Below are 17,812 nucleotides of genomic sequence, written 5' to 3' on the forward strand. Positions count from 1 at the left end.
TACAAAATTGTCTATTTCGAGAACTGTTTGACTGATTTTTTACTCTAAAATAGATTAATATTCCCCAAATATGACTTTAAAATATTTCGAACAAGATTCTTTCAGGTAATTTTTAGGTTATGATCCAAATTTCATCTAAAAAAGCGATTCACATCAAAATTTTTGCTCAAAATTTCAAATATTTCTCATAAATTGTATCTCCGCAAGTTTTCAGACTAATAAAAGTAAAAATTGTGTTAATTTTTGGGTCAAAAACCCCCTAAATTTGAGGTTATGATACTTTAAGTGGTTGAAAAATTCTATGAAATTCCGAGAAAGGAGAAGAAAATAAGGAACACACATGTTTCAAGCACTGCTGCAGTTCTGGAACTGTCTTGAAGTGATGTACACTGTTTAGTCGTATTATCTCCCCCTTGATTCTCACTCTCTCCACTAGCCGAGCGCCCGAAATCCCAAATAGCGCACAGAACGGAAGGGGCAGAGTGGCTTGTGAACACCCCCAACATGGCACCTGAAGGGAGACACCAGGTGTGACTATAAATTTCTGGAAAAGGGTTAATTCAACTGCGGTGTTGATGTGGTTTTCTCATTAAATTCAACTTCCTGAAGTGTATCGGCAGCGGTGCACATTCTACAGCCCCATCCATGCCTCTGTCGGTGTCTCCATTACACAATTATCCATCTCATTCCACGCTAAAAATTACACAAGTGCCTCATAGTCGTCTGTTCGATGAGCGATAAACAAGACAATTATGTCCTCCTTTTCTTCACACCGACTCGAGGGTGCTTCTCCAGACACCCAGAGCATTGGAACTTCTCCAGAAGGCAGACGATGGACGCAAATTTTGCCGACAACGAGAGATCATCAAGTGGTGAGGGAGTACACCTCACTTCGTGCTTCTCATTGTGTTGTGCGAGAACAGAATGTCTGTACATCATTCTTATGGTAATTTCGCCGCCTTGCCATCGCAGAAGATGCCGCACAACTCTTGAGATTGAATAGACTGGGCGGGACAGGGGGTGGTGGCAATAAAGACAAAAGTGAATATGATAGATCTTTTAAAAGTTTTCCTCCCACCCTCTGCACTCATCGCGCAAGTAATATGCATAGAAGTTGGGGCGGGGAGTGTAAATGAATTCGAGAAAAGATGAAATGATGAGAACTCAATGCATATCATGATGGAGCTTTATTGTAATGTCTGACATGGAATTGACTTGAAGCTGAGATTCATTCTTCATCCACTGTGTTGTCTTACACTCTCCCGCCCCACCCCCTGACCTTCTGTGGATGGAATTGGGGGTGAATGAGGAGCCGTGGCGGGTGAAGCGCCACCCCCTTTCACATCTCAGCTCAGCTCAAGACTTAATATCACGGGGCGTGGAACAGAAAAGAGAATTTTTAATTAATTCCTTGAATTGTCAGCGAAATAAATGTTCATGTTAATTTATTATCTGTCAAGTGGGGAAACGTCTTCAAGGAAATGCTCTATTTCATGTTTTAATACTTGCGAATTAATAAATTATCCTATTAATTAATTAACACTCACCTGTGAATTGCGCGCCTCTTTTCTAATTTACGCCTTATCTCGCGGGAGAGGATCTTCTTTCATCACAGAATCTTGCTTTTTATGATAAAAGTCATATATATTTATTGTTGTCTTTTCTTTTTTTTCCATTTCATGTAATAAACATCAATCTAACAATTATTATCATTTTTAATATTACTTCATAATCCACTTCATACTATCAGTACAAGTTAATCCTTTCTCATCTATGTTGATTTCAATTTATCATACTTATTCTGAACCTAAATAGGTCTGTTCAATTAGTTTCTAGTTTTTGGGATGAGCCAGTTTTTCGTTTGAAAGGTCGAAACAATAAATTTATTTACCGTATATTGTAATACTCTTGTGGGTGGTGAGAAAGTTGGTAGTTTGGGCGGAGACGCGCCTCGTCCCCTCGAGGTACTTTAGATTATTAATAAAACCCAATATTCATTATTGTTGTTGCCATCATTTCGATGAAAAGTAAATAAAGTTAATTGGAAAATGGTTGAGTGACCTATAGCTTGGCCAATTGCTTTGTAGTCGATTTTCCATCAATTTTCTCCTAATACTCGGTTTGTTCTTCCAATGTTATTTTTTTCCTTCTTCACCATTCTTCAATCTATATACAGCCATTCAATCATTTAATATATACACATTTATATAACCAGAGTCAATTTTGTTGGTGGTTTTTTTTTCTCTTATTCTCGTCCACCACAACTGGAAAAGGGATGGAAGAAGCGTCACAATAAAAAATCATAAATCCCTCTATACATACACATTTCACTATGTACAATTTTCAGTTTTCTTCAAGCTTAAGTCCATATTTTTATTTATTTTATATACACTCGCCCGTGAGGGATTCTTCTTTTTTTTTCAAGAAATTCCACTACATTTGTTCTATTATCAAACTTTTCTTCACGTAATGGTTTTTCTATGTCTTAGAAATTATTGAAATTCGTACACACAGTAGCTATTTTCTTTCTTTTCTTTTTTTTTGGTAATTACGGAAACTCTTACATTTTTTTTCCACCGTTGTATGCGTTGAGGGTGCTTCATCGATTAGGCTTTTCTTTTCAAGCGAGGTGGAACTTGTTAAATAGGGAGAGAAGGAAAGGTCGGCGGATCATGTGCAGAATTGCATAAATCAACGAAGAGAGACAGTCAAATATTTTCTCTGTCTGTGATTTGTCAATTTGTTTTCATCAAATACTTATTGACAGAAGAAATATTTTGCTTAGTCTGGGGCGACTTGGAGAAGGTCTGAAGGAGAAGGAAAATTGAAGAGGAGCATAATGAAGGAATTTTTGGGAAAAAAATACTCTATCTGTCCGCTCTGCGTCAATGCGAAGAAAGTTTGATGGTTTTTTGCGAAGAAAAATCTCTCTGAAGTGACAAACTTGAAGCACCCTGTGAAGTTTGAAAAATTCTCGACATTCTGCGAAAGTCACTCATACTTAGTAATAATGTTTCATTAATTTAAGTTCTATTTTCACTTTTTTTTCGCCTATTCTCACAGAGTGTCCCCCCCGCCTCCTCTCTTTCATATGCGCTCAGCACCCAAGACAGAATTAATGCTGAAACAGTTTCATATCTCTCAATTTTTCATCTCACAGCAAAATTTTCCATTCTGCCCCGTCATTCCATCGCCTCGTTGTTTTTCCCCACATGTCAGAGTGAAAAATTATCAGATTGAAGTAGCTTCCACACTCTCATGCTTTTCTATTATACTTATTATTACATTTGTATTTTTCCTCCTAAAAGTAATAACAATAAAATGTTGAGATCCTCAATCAAAGTGCGAGAGAGAGTCGGACTTGGGTGAGCAATTTGGCCAGAAAATAATTATTATCCGTCAAAGAAGACATATAATATCCCCCCCATTTTACTCGTTGACATCTGATCTGGGGCTCTGGCCACCATTGTCCGTGACTTTGATGCCGATGCCACGCCAATTCAATCCAACAGTGCAATGGCTGCGTAGAGCTCAACACTCATCAAGTGTAACAGTGCTGATGTAATTGTTATTAATGAGATCCACCAGAGACAAGCAAATGGCGAAATTGTAATTGGGGATCTGGATGATGACATATCAGCTGGAAAAGAATAAATAAATATAAATCATGGGGGAGTGGAAACACTTCCCAGCCATCTTTCGCCTCATTTTCCCCGCACAACGTGCTGAGCGAGCATGTGGCCCGATGAAAATTGATTATCATCGATAAATTCACTTTTCCCCCCACCCTCAACACCGGATAAATAGCATTCAAACTCGTTATATATGGCGATAGATGAGCCTGAAGTCCTGAAGAGACTACGAATAATGGCGCCTCCTTGGTGCGATAAAAACATCGCCAAGGTGCAGTGCCAAATGATGAATGACCTCCCGATTCAACTCCACAGACGTCAATATTGCAGGCAATTTGCTAATAACCGGCAATTATGTCCTATTATTGTGTGATGAACGGAGATTCTGGACTGTCGGAAGTTTTCCCCAAAACGAGCATTTAAATAATTTACACGATTCATCAGCAATGTGGCCAATATAACCGAATTTTCCTGCGTGCCAACGCAAAAGTTCACCAGCATTTGGGTAATAAATAAGGCAGTTTGAGAAATTTGCAAACACTTCCCAATGTGTGAATTCATCACTGTCCAATATATCAATCACGAATCCAAGTGTCGAAATAATTTATCTCATGGAAAATTTTATTATCCTTCAACCCGACTGTTAAAGTGATTTTGGGGTTCGAAGGGTGGCACCCCAAATGCCCTTCGGTCTCAATTAAATTTAACCCGTCAAATTGCCTTCAATCAGTACATGTGGAAGTGTTTCTCGGCAAAATATGCACAAGTTTCTGACAACCATCGCCGAATAGATATTGGGGAGAAGGATATTATTCTGTGAAACGGATATTTGACCTGAGGCGATATGCTTTTATACATTTTCGAGACTATCTGAAGCATAGAGAAAAGTGGGGCAGTTTTATTGGGGGGGAAATTTAAGATCCATTCTCAGTTGGGGATTTCCCTGAGAGACGAAGAGTTCACGGGAAACTCCATGCACTGCTTAAGAGATTTCTTGGATACTGACTTTTAAATCCGAGTTGAAAAATCAAAAGAAATTTCAGTTGAAAGGGATTTTCCACCATAATGAGCAAGAATTTTTATGGCATTTCGTCTAAAAGGTTCAAATCTTTTGAGTAAAATCACAAAGGGAAAGGTAAGGTGTGGTGAGAAAGTTCGATTTCGTGCTCAAAAGTTTAAAGAAAACTTGTGGATTTTCAAGAATTGGCTCCACTAAACAAAATCACAATAAAAACGCAAAACTGTTTGGGTTTATCCGTTCGTCAATTGTGTGTTTTTCTTTTGCATTGAATGTAAAAAAATTCTGCGTTGAATTAAGAGAAGAAAATATTGAATGTTTGGGGGAGGAAAAATACGATTTATGGAGGCTGTGATTGAAAAGTTAAATGATTCTTCAATCATCCTGCGCCTACGCCAAGAAATCTATTAAGGCCGCCGCCATTGAGTGCCGCCCTTGCGATTATTTCCCCCGTGTTCGCATTGAGAAGCCCCGCATTAGCACCTCATCCACTGTCAGGAGCACGCCCGGGCGAAAGCGGCGGCAACAAATGCGGGTGGGACATTAAAAAGCCATTTGGTTGCGGTTCCCGGGCTGTCCCTGGAGGAAGGTGCTTGGCATAGCCGTGGTCTCACCTTGGATGTGCGTCATGAATGCATCGTTCTCGATTTCGTCGTGCAATGAAGATTGATCATACGGCGAGTGGACCATGTTGACGTTGGGCGGCCCCAGAGGCGATGAATCCGACGACAACACCACCACCTGCGGTCGATCCTCCTCCAGAATTTGCTCCGTGGATTGATTGTAGACATTGTAGATTTGGGCGGTGCACTTAATCTATCGCAATTAATTCCCATTTTAGCAATGCGTGGCAAATTACAGCGAAAGCCCGAGGGCTGGGAAATAATACGTGGCGAGGATGCTGAGAGACAACATTGGGGCATTGTTGCCTGTGAGCAACAATAAATATTGAGAGGAGGATTTTGGCTCAACTCACTCCACACGCGCGCGGCCGAAACCATTGTGCGAAGTGTGTTTTCGCAAAAATATATATCGGTAGAATGTTTCATGTTCATGATGAACATAAATTTTCTAGTAATATATTTTTATAAATGTGAATGTATGTTTATATGGTGGCAAAATACACAACCATCATTTTTCTGTGTTACCAGCAATTTATATACATATATATGAGCTCCACGGAATTTTTTTTTATGCTCTCTGGTCTTCACCCGAAAAAATTGTCACCACATCCAAATTTACACCCCTCTCGCCCGGAGAGAGTCTCGCATGTGAAGATGGGGCGAGCGAAAGCCACCTCATGTGTCTCACGCTCATCCTCGGCACTTTTTGTAATAAAATATATTAAGGGAAAAAGTGGAAAATTATCACCATCATGCATATGAGATATAGAGGAGTGTTGCTCAGCTTGACACTGACTATAATACATTATTATTGCTACTTTCTGGGATACCTTCAATTTTCCTTGTAAAAAATACTGACGCGCTACAAGGAAATGTACTCCAAGAATTGATGTCTCCAAATTTGTTGTCTCATCCTTCACTGGCTTGTACAGTCGAACGTGGGATGAACTAGCCTGAAAAGATATTAGTTTCTTGTATATATTCGCTCCTCTATTTTTTACACGCTCTCTTCGCCCGCATTCAGCGTCAGGGGGTGTGCAACCCTGGCGAAGGCCCTTCAAAATGGCCTTCAGGATTCGCTCACGTTGAACACCCCCCGGAAAATCTCCACTTCTCGTCCTTCTGCCACGACCACAGCGACTGTCTCGCCCCCATTCAGGGGTGTTCTTTGCCTAAGACGAAAAACAGGAGCGCGCAGTGGCTGAAGGATGAGCGTGAAGAGGAGCAGAAGAGGAATCCACATGTGAGTGAATTTGTATTTACTTGAGCATCATTTATTGTCCACGTCAGATTGGCAGCTGGTTTTGATTGTTTCGATGAACAATTCGCTGTGAGGACGTCTCCCACTCGATACTTCAATTTGGCGCCACTTATTGATGGTCGCTGCTGTGGAAATTCTGTGAAAACGTAGAAAATGGTGAGAGAGAGGAAAAAACGCACACAGTGAGAAAAATCAATAAAAGTTCTTTCCGCAAGAATGTAACAAGAGAGAAATTGCACAAATTGAAAAATTGATGATAATGCGTTTAAAATTGGTTTTCATTCTCGTTACATACGAAACGGAAGAAGGCGATAGAAGAGGAATTCCAGTGGAATTAATCAAATCATTCAAAGTCAAATAACCACTTTGAAGAGTTGAATTTAGAAAAGTTTTAATGGCAACAAGCGCCGTAATGACTATTTCGCAGTCGCTTGAGAATTCATTCGACATAACTTGACGGCGAGAATTCTCGCAAAGTGAATCCAATTCAAGTAGTTTATTACACATTGGATTGCATTTAGTTGCCATGGTGCAATTGAAATGATGTTGACACAATCAAATTAAAATAGACAATCGCTCTGCCAACAAATAACTCAATTCAAACCGCGCTTTATTGAGTCAATTGATTTTCCCCGCCAAAGTCGAGTCTCGCGGTGGAGTCAATAAAATTTCAAACCGCCCCTCAAATTGAACGTCTGCACAGCTCTCAGTCATCTTCCCAATGTTTTTCCGCTCCAAGAAGCGTGTACAATCTTCCTTCTCGATTGATTACACTCTCCCCGGAGTGTTCATAAGCTTTCATCGTGCTGTGCTTGGGAGTTACTCAAATATTTTGTTGTTCACTAAAAGGGTTTCACTTTTTTCCGGTGGGGGAAGAGAAAAGAATTTCAATAAAAAATAATACACCCTGCAATATGCACGACCACTGGAGCTATAATGTAATTATATTTAGCAAGAGTGCAGTGAGTGCAATGTCTCAAAAGCGACTAACATGGAGAAGACGAAGCGTATAATCTTTCCGGGATGATGCTTAAAGGGCGAAAGATCAATTTTCAAAATGAACGTCTCTGAACTCTAATAAGCTCCTTACACGACATCACTTTGCAATCATTCTTGCCATATCTTCTGAGAAAGTCGCACATCTATCAGCTTTTCCCGGCATGTATTTTAGAATACTATTGATCCTGCGAGGCAACTGTCTTACATTTCCTTCTTCGCATGTAACTGATTATATTTCCCCGAAAGAATGCCAATTTAATATAATACTCGCTCAGCAGCAATTTATGTTCGATTTCCTATAGATAACCATGCTCTTTCTGGGAAATATACATTAAACAACACGTTGTCAGAGGAGAACATGTGAGAGTTTTGAGAAAAGTTTCAAATACTCATATATAACAGAGGGAGAGGAAATAAATTTGGAGAAAACAATTGGATAAACTTTTATATTGTTGTTCCAGATTCAACACCGACTAATAACTTTCGCCTGTCCATATTCTTTATCTGTAAATCACGATTATAATTGTATTTATCCAAAGCCTTTTTTATTGTACTTTCTGTACAATATTACAAATTTCTAATTGCACATCCCAAAATCCATGTTGTGCTGGTGAATTTACTTAATTTGCAAATACACTCGAGACTCTTGGCATGGTAAGTTAATGAACACAGTGTCGAATAATGGTTTCCCTCGAAAAGCTCAAAATGCTGAGCGATTAATCTCCTGAGACTTGAATTTCACAAGCAATTTGGGATACGTTGTTACCTGGGAAATTCACCTTGATTTCTATGAAATCCGTGCAAACTTTTGTGAGTTATTCAGGTGAGCACGTGAATTGTAACCCACTTGATGTTCCCCAGGGTGGTTGCGATAGCGCAATTGGGATTCTTTGGCGTCCTTTGGTGCTCATGACAGGTCAAGCACTCGAGAGAGAGAGCGAGGGGTTGAAATTTGAGAAGGAGTCACCGCGCGATTTCTCTTTTGATGCAAACCCGCAGAGGCTCACCCTTTTATCCCTTTTCCACGCCGTGTTTGCACATATTTTAGAGGTCTTTTTTCCTCAGCCACGACCTCACACCCCACCAAATGTCCCCGCGTGATTGTTCGCCGTGCTGAAACCTTTCAGGGGATTTATTTGGGTCAACAACTTCTTCATTTTGCATTGCGGAACTTTGTGGGAAAAAGGCAATAGCTAATCAATGTCAACGCTTTAGCAGCACAGCAAATATTGATGGACTTATTAATCCATCCGAGAATTGCCAATCATTTCACATTTTTTCCCCACGCTTGACCTCAATTTTCACATTATCAATTTATTCACTTTTTCGTAAATGAAATTGTAAAATACATTAGCCCGATATGTATCATTTGAGTGTGCGGCAATTTACGTAATCACCAGATATACAGGTAGTTTGCAAAGTGTGTACAAAAAGAGAGAGAGAGAAAAAATTGATTTTCTATCTATTATTTTGCCATATTTGCTAATTTTAATATCAATTTTGCCATCGCTTCAGAAGAGTGATGAAATATTATCGCGGTAAATTATATATCGTTTATAGAAAACATTTTTGCATAAAAGCACTCTTTCACAAGCTCTTTCACCCAACATTTTTCAGCATAATAAAAGCTGTTTAAAATTTAAATGACTTATTGAATTTTGTGAAAATTGATAAATGCAGCTGACACGTGATTTTGCAGTGAATAATTACAAAAAAAATAACTTCTCATCAGTTTTTCTATGCTCTTCCTATGCTATTCATGTGTCATTTCATTCAACATACATGCTCAGATGATGCGACATTAATCGTACAATGGAGAATGGTGAATTTACTTGATTACACTCAAGTACAAGCTATTCTTCCTTATCCATACATTACACACCTTATGGAGCTCAATTGTGAGATTAGTCGAGACATATGCTCGAAAATTAGCGTAAAATCATTTGGGCAAATTGAGATTCCCTCCCCTGATTAGGCTCCAGAGCTGAGCCTAATTTGAAAATGTTCTCAATTATTGATTAGACTGTGGTAATGTGCTTATGATCCCCTTGAGAAATTGTCATTCTGCCCGTGTCATGTGATTCATAACATGCCATATCGCACTTGTGCCGGATAAATGGCTCGCCTGCCAAAGGGTGGCCTGAATTGGGGTCGCAATGTAAAGTGTATAAAAGAGTTTTCATGTTCACACAGTGTTGAATGTCAGTATTAAATGCATTACGCAACTCTCGGTGAGTTTATCATTTTTCCACATACTCTGGGAGCGATATAGTGAAAGAGATTTCCTCCGATCATGTCTATCGTCTCTGGGATGGAAAATATCCCTCCGTCGCACGGCTGAGCTTATGTAGGATGCAGAAGGATGTCCTGATTTCTGCACACACACACACCCTCAGCACCACAGAGCGACAAGAGTGCGAGGAAGATGAGGAGAGAGAGAAGATCTCTTTTGAAGAAAATTTCCTTATGCCAATCTCGATATTGAATCGAACATTGCTGAAGAGATTGGAGGAAACCAATTTCCCAACACTATAAATTTCATTTTTCATTTCACACACTTTCTGCCCGGCCACCCTCCAAAATTACATCCCCCCTTAACTTTCGCCCAGCTCTGGGGGCTCGCAAAAAATCAGGCTCTCCTCTCATGGGTGCAAAAAGAAGATCGATATTAACAATATTTCCATTTGAATGGCATACATTCATTTTTTTTCCCCCACCAACGCCCCACTCCAGACGTCGATGCGTTGCAAAGGCGGCAAAGTCCTCATCGTCGGCGCTCTCAAGTGGCACAAGGAGACACTCCTGTGGGGTGAGTGTCGACCAAATACATTTAAATTCAGCATCCGATAAGTGCTTTCTCATTGTGCCAAGTGAACCAACCCCATTTGCCACTTATGTACGATGGTGCACATAAAAAGCATTTGACTGAGGGTAGAGCGGATAATATGTGGATGAGAGGGTGGGAATGAATATGGTGTTTCTTTTATAAGTGCGCTGGCGGAGAGATGGAAAATTACATAATATGAAAATGGAAAATTACCCCCAACTCCCCCGATACTTCTTTCGATCCACCCCACATATCTGTGCTCCTGCTGTACACTCTCCTCTTGTCTCCACATCACCCAGAGTTGATGACTCCCCGGCTCCTGGATCGATACTGGATGAGATATCGAGATGAGTGGCAGGAAATTCGGTCTCAAATGCATCCTTTGCCTCACTATCTGGGGTGTTGATCTCCCAAGGTTTTCAATTTCTCTCTCTACTCATCACTATCCAAGTCACTATCAATGGAAGATGTTACGGAGTGTATTGCAAATTGTGGGCGTTTGAGGACCGGAGATGCCTCTTGCTTAGATATAACGTTGTCTGAGGAGCGGAAACGGAATTTAGTTGGCAGAGCAACAGGCCAGAAATTCATATTACTATTATCATAAACATGATTGCTTCTATGACCTCCAGAGCAAATTGAGCGTCCGGCTGCCGTCTTGAGTCCGCCACAATGACTTTCTCTGGGATTTAAATCGAGTGAACTCAAGTCGAGTCATGCATGTGGTTTTCAATCTATACTACATCGCCGCTTCTCAACTCTGTGTCCATATCAAAGGTGGGTTTTTGTGTCAAGTGGACAAAGAGAGTGAGAGAGATGTGTGTGTGTTTGCGGAGTGTGCAAGAAAATGAGTGAGTTGAATTTAAATGGATAAAAAGTGACTTACCAACAACCTCCAGATCACTGGATATGAATCCCGTCATGAAGGATGGTGCATCCAAGGTGACTTCGCAACTGTATCTGCCAGAACTCGAGAGCTCCACCGAGTTGAGAGTTATGTGACTTGCATTTGACTTGCTTATCTGCAATGAAGTGGAAGGTGGCCGAAGAAAGCGGAAAAGTAGCATCAAACACTTTGTTAATTGCTGTAATTAAAAGGATGAACGGGTCTGGAAAGACAATGTTCTGTAGGTGGACGCAGGAAGTGAGAGCAGGAGCACAAGGGATGCGGTCCTTGAGCAATGCGAGAGACACAAGGGCTGGGAAACACTTAATCCGGACACAAGATAATAAAAGTTTGCAATAAAAAAGTGTCTGTGTGAATCTTTTTAATTATTGAGGCTCGCACAGGGCGAACGAAGTGGAAGAGGAAATGGAGTTAGGGATAAAAGGACCTTAATTGAAATTTATATCTGCATGCCTTCCACCCAAAACAGATACACATACACACAAAACTACATTTTTTGCGCCATGGCGAGAGTCAAAAAAAAAAGAACGTGGTGGATGAAGTGGAGCTTGCCAACAACATTTAATGCGGCATTTTAGCTGGGCGAATGTTTATCCCGCGCTCAGCCTGGGATGAAAAGAGGCAATTTCCCCGTCCACACACTCTTCGCGGCCATCAAACACATTTGTATAACTGCAATGCTCGCTGTTTAATGCACAATAACTATATATTCAGCCTCCAAGTTGAGCGCTCCTCCTCTGCGAGCCTCGGAGCTGGGCAAGACTGCCGTGCAGTTTGGGGTGTGGCGCATAATGCAATAATAATACATCTTGTTAAGCTCTTGCTTCAGGCGCTAACACAACACTGCGCCACGTCAATATGGGGCCTTAATGCCCGGAGAGGATCTCCGGGAGGATGCCTGATAGGACTTTTGTCGCAGCGAGCTGCGGAAAGCATCACTTGGGATCGCTCTAATCAAATCGTCGCGTCGCCTTGACTCTCACGCCATTGAGAAAAGTGATATGGGGACTGATGCAAATTAGCTGAAAATTAACATTTTTAAAGGGTATTAAGCATCTATTAGTCTGATATTTATTATGCTTCGCTAGTGCGCAGTCTTCACTCCAAGATTAACACGGATTACAGCCAAAAGCGAGAGAGCTTTCACGGAACTACGGGTGTTTTGTAGTATTCATCAATACCCATGGCAAGTTCATAAACATTATTATTTGAGTGGAACAATCAGGATGAGTGATTTTCTAACGATATCACAACTCGTCTGCCAAAACTCTATTGCAAACTTTCTCCTTCACGTCCTCTATTATTGCGCCGAGGAGGTAAAAGCATAAGCCAGAGCTGGTAAGTAGCTGTGTATGTTCACTATATGGGGTGTTGCCACGGAAAAAGCTCGTTTTCTTGCGATGATCCCATTTTGCAAAATGAGGAAATAATGAGACTTTCAACCTCGTCGCCAGAGACGGCAATTGCAGCCGTGCAACGATAATTTCACACATTCGTGGCATCTTGTGTGACCGTTTTTTTTTTTTGGTGTCTGACATCCAGTTTTCCGGGAAAATGAAGCGTGAAACAATGGCAATTTCACCATTTTAATTTTATTTCCTCCTCACAACATATTTTTCCAGCGTACTACAAAACTTGGAACCCTCGAGATATGCATTTTAGCTGAGGATATTTCTCCCGCATTCTTTCCACACTCACATTATAAACAACCTCTCATATTTTCTCATCCGAGAGTGATGAAGAATTAATATGATTTTGTAGCTTTCAGTATCTGCTTTATGTTATTTTCCGGGAGCGGATGACAAAGGGAAGCTTCTATAGAATTTAGGGTAGCAATTTTTCCGCCATGAAAGAGAAAATCACTGTAGTTTTGCATTTGCACATTAACAAAATGAGATTGTGACTCATAAGGAGGAATGCGGAAAAAAGTCAAACACCAGGAGAAAAGGAGACGCAAGATAGGAAGCACGGGAAATTCAATAGTGGGAGTGTTTCAGGATAATTTCATCAGATGGCAGAGAGAGAGACGCGCAGCAGAGATCAAAAAATGCTCAATCACGGAAAAAATGTCTGGGGAGAATCATTTACGTTAAAATGGGATTCAATATTCCTGACAAGGAATGTCGGTGATCGATTTGTGTCAACGTCATCAATTGTAACAGACGTCGGTTTATCGGATTTTGCCGCTTGCAACGAGTCAATTCTTACTTACACGACTGGGAGCGTGAGTCCCTGCGGGCAGAGCTCAATGAAATGATGGGCGATTGCGAGGACATCCCCATTGTCATCGGGGATGATGAATTTCGCACGTCTCGCATTGAATTTCAGGTGATTTGTCCTTATTGCCATATAGACAACAATTTATTCTAAAAGCCCTCATCAATCCGAGAACCACTTTTATTGCGAATTTGCTGTGATTTTCACTGCAGCTACATTAGCGGAAAAAATCCCCAATTCTCATGGGAAAGTTGCCCAATTTTTCCCTCTTAAGTTCACAATTGGCAAATTCCAGTGCTGTAAGGCACGAATTTGGAGCTTGTTGGCCAGAAAATAGGTATTTGACACTGTGCAGCTCACCTCGTGACCATCAAGTATCGACAGAAGCTGGTTCAATGGAAAACGATCACTCTGGCCAAAATTGACGCTGGATTTCTTCCACTCAAATGCCTTCGGCACATGAAGATGCTCAAATTCCAGCCTTTGCGTCCGGAACAACATCGCGCAACACAATGCATTTGGGAAGCCTCGAGGGCTTCGTGGCGGCAATAAGTCCATTCAATTTCACAGCAATTGGAGGCAATTTGGTCTCACCCGCATTTTTGGGGGTGTTCAGTGACGTGGAAGTCATCAGAAATGGTTATTCCTTCCAAATGGTGGATCTTCGGGGAGTTTCTGGGTTCTTTACGGCGTGACAAAGAACACAGCTTAATTTTGGCAAGTCTTTAAGTCACATTTCTTTTGTACCTTTCGGCGAATCGCTCTACTTTTCCTATTAAATTCTCGCTAAAGTTTTCTCAGACGCATGTTGGATTCTTCCGTCTGGGCGAAATCAATTTCCCAGGACGCCGCGATGGTAAAGTTCCGAGCAAGACAGGTGGAATAATCTGGGGCTTTCGCATATGCTCAATTTACAATCATCCTTGTGCTCCTCCCGCCGGCCGATCAGGCTGCTCTGCCGGGTGTTGTTAACTTCGTTGCCGCTGATGGACCCACTTTTGGCACGACAATCACCCAATCCATCCACCTCAGTGGCATCAATTTCACTGGGATCTGCCCGGTAAGTGGTGCAATTTTCTCGTGGCTCTTCACCGTGGAGAGACGTGTGCTGCTGATGGGCGGCAGGAACAAAAAGCGCACAGTTTGAGAAAATGGGGACAAATTGCAATACAGAGATTTCTGGGACGGCGTGGAAGAAAGTGTGGCCCGGCAATTGTGCAGAGGAGCGAGATGAACGGCATGTAATTGGGAAAAATTTCCTTTTTTCCCGCTTCCTCTTCCTCTCTCTCTCTCGTCCACGCAGGACATTCCACTGGGGTTTGTGTGTGTGTGGTGAGAAGTGGGCAAAAATGTGGCAAATTACAGGAATTTTCCACGACTTGTGGGCGAATGTGGTGGGCAAAAACTATCACTTTGTCCACAAATCCGCCCACATTGACACGGTTGTGGCGACGACACTGCGCTCCACTTGCGAATGTGTGGCCAAAAGTGCTCAGCCTGCTCTCGGATGTATGTGGCATCGTCCATTTGGCCCCGAGTAACTTCTTATTTGTCCGCTTCAAAATGAGAGTGGCGAAACTTTTATGTGGTGCCACGTAACAAATGTTCACATCTTTTATACTATTATCATTTTTCCCTTTTCCACGTTTCACCCTTGAGTGTGTGTGTGGATTCTTATACAAGTTGCGAGTTTTGTGCTTGAGAATTAATGCCTGCGATCGTGATCAAATCAAGAATGCGCGGCGATGTTTCTCAATTTGACTACGAAAAAGTGAGAATCACGAAAACTATGAAAAGTAAAGTCATTTTTCAGCAGAGTGACTTGAAAATTTAGCGTTGATTTCTACTAATGGTTTGATAAAACGTTAATTATTGCCCTGTAATAATTGTTTTGTAAGGATTTCGGTTAATTTTATTTGTATTTATTGAAATATTGACTGATATAGTGCAAATTTTATAAATAAACAGAAAATATTAGTGTTCAAAAATAGATTTTAAATAAATTTTGACTCTATTTTCTCTATACAGCTGTAAAAATTAATTTTATCAAAGTTTTGTATAGAAAAAAGTCATATTTTCTCATTTTAAGTCCTTTAGAAACAAATATTTGAGTAAAATCTTGGAAATCTGAAATTAGGTTGTTTATCAAAAAAGCTTTTCTGCAAAATACTGCAGTTAAAGTCAGTTTTTTTTAGGAAATAGTGAAAAATACACAAAACCTAACTTATGAAAAATCTTTTTTAGCACAGTTCTCGATTCACCCGTTGAAATGGAAAAACGAAAATAAAGCGGCCGCAATCACTCTGGCCATAGATCAAATTGGAATTGTTGGGAATACGGAAAAAGTCCACAAGCTGGAAATCCTACAAATTTTAGCAATTTTCCCGCTGCAGTTATTGATTGTGGCCGCCTTTGAGCGGATCGTCAGCTTCGTTGGGCACGCCAAAGAGTCGCACAGAGGCTTTTGGGAATCCAGGACAGTCGCAAAGGTTACTCTGTAGAGCCGACGATAAATTCAGACAGTGAATCCGATTGAAGGCAAATGCAGGAGGATGAAATTGGTTGGGTTGACCGCAACATTTTCCCCCTGATCGGAGTGATTTTCGCCAAGGAGCAGGCAGTGTGAGTTGATTCCTTTTCATTATTATAGTTTTGGCCTCTCGTACTCGTTGCGAGTGGTGAAAAGTCTTGGTGATAATTTAATTTCCTCTCCACCACGGCACATGCTTTCATTTCTCATCTCATTTCACCACCATATATAGCACACACTCACTGTGTGGGATCCCTTTTCTTGTTCTTCACTCTGTTAGCAAACTTTCCCGGGGAATTCTTGAAACGTGCACTCGAGGAATTTGGAATGACTGCCGGAAATTTGTACTTAAATGATAAATCAACTGGATCCGTTGTGGGTCAGCGGCCATTCGGAGGCGGTAGGATGTCTGGCACTAATGACAAAGCGGGCGGGCCTCATTATATCCTCAAATGGACCACACCGCAAGTCATTAAGGAGACATTTACACCACAACTCGATGTTTTCCATCTCCAGCATGCACGATGGCGGCACTTGAATGGGTGAAATCTCAACTCGTGCCACGGATTCTGCCTTTCATCCGCGTGGCCAAGGAAGTTGTGCGAACTTCACACGACTTTGGCGCAAAAATTTACCCACCCAACCGCCCACGATCTCGATTTTCCGCAGTGCAAAAAGAATGCCATGGCCGGGATTGTGTATGAGCTTGGCTCCGGCGAGAATTCTCATTTGCGAATGCCACAAGAATAATTTAGTGAAATTCCAATATGAACCGTGCAAGAATGTTTGAAAATCTTGAAGAATCTTGTTGGATTTTTAGTGGATGCCAGCAAGATGTTCTACCAGATTCCAGAACAAATTGATAATTCTCTGGGTAAATATTATGATAGCAATATGATATGAAGGAGCTCATTATGCACTTCACATCGCAAGTGCGATGATGAAACTTTTTGGCCTACATTTTCCGAGCGTATTTTACCAGAAAAGTCAGCAGAAATTCTGAAGAATGACTATTTATAGTTAGTTTGCGAGAATCCGTACGTATTTGAAGTGTGGTTTAATTAAAACATAAAGCTTCACAGCCTCTAGAGCATTGCTGAATAATCACGAGGAAAAAAGGCTGTGAAACACAATTTTTTTCCCGATCTCTAATGGAATTGCGGAATTGCTTAAAAGCACGTGAAAATTCTCATATGTTTGCTCACTTTTTAGGGTCACATTTCAGGAGGCATTTTAGTGGATTCATCGAGATCATGAACCCCAAAGTTATGTGCATTCTACATAATGTGTAATAATATTTTCAACGCGGGAATACCGTAATAAATCATGCCCTATTACTAACGAGCACATCGAAGAGCAACTTTTCTTACCGGGATTTGCACTACTTTATCACAAGATTACTGCTTACTATCATGTTTAGTGGAATCCACACGTGAAAACTTTATATATTTTGCTAATCTCATGCTCTCGTTTCAATAAATTATCCCAGGTGAGTTCGCGATGAGCCACTCTCGACAGGTTTGGGGCGGAATGGGTTGAAGAGGGGCAGTAAAAAATGGGTGTCATAATTTTTTCACCATAAACTCTAATGCTAAATGTGTTGGAAATCTGTTTTGTGAAGATTATTCCGAAGAAATCTATGGATATATCGTAAATATTTTATTTAGCGTCATGACCATTTTCTGCAGTGTCAATTTTAGATGGAGAACTTTATAACCAACGATGTGCTCAACTTTACGTTCATCTCTTATCTCCACCGGAGATATAAAATGAGGGAGACTTCGGCCCTAATACAGCT

The 17,812-nt window shown here is 40.9% G+C and overlaps 1 protein-coding gene and 1 pseudogene across 1 annotated transcript in view; one reads left to right on the top strand and one right to left on the bottom strand.

Annotated features, from left to right (window-relative positions):
* Positions 1-1,623: 1,623 nt before the first annotated feature.
* The window catches only part of LOC132262756 (uncharacterized), a 30,724-nt gene continuing 14,535 nt past the window's right edge, over positions 1,624-17,812 (bottom strand). The window contains exons 3-7 of the mRNA XM_059762161.1: positions 11,247-11,382; positions 6,537-6,670; positions 6,104-6,226; positions 5,265-5,466; positions 1,624-3,640 (exon numbers count right to left, since the gene is read on the bottom strand). Of these exons, the coding sequence (XP_059618144.1) occupies positions 3,501-3,640; positions 5,265-5,466; positions 6,104-6,226; positions 6,537-6,670; positions 11,247-11,382 (735 nt within the window). The 3' untranslated portion in view covers positions 1,624-3,500. The remainder of the gene's footprint in view (positions 3,641-5,264; positions 5,467-6,103; positions 6,227-6,536; positions 6,671-11,246; positions 11,383-17,812) is intronic.
* On the top strand, positions 13,524-16,560 carry LOC132263388 (delta-1-pyrroline-5-carboxylate dehydrogenase, mitochondrial-like; annotated as a pseudogene).

Source organism: Phlebotomus argentipes, unplaced genomic scaffold (assembly GCF_947086385.1).
Source record: "Phlebotomus argentipes unplaced genomic scaffold, Phlebotomus argentipes genome assembly contig_15, whole genome shotgun sequence".
Lineage (NCBI taxonomy): Eukaryota > Metazoa > Arthropoda > Insecta > Diptera > Psychodidae > Phlebotomus > Phlebotomus argentipes.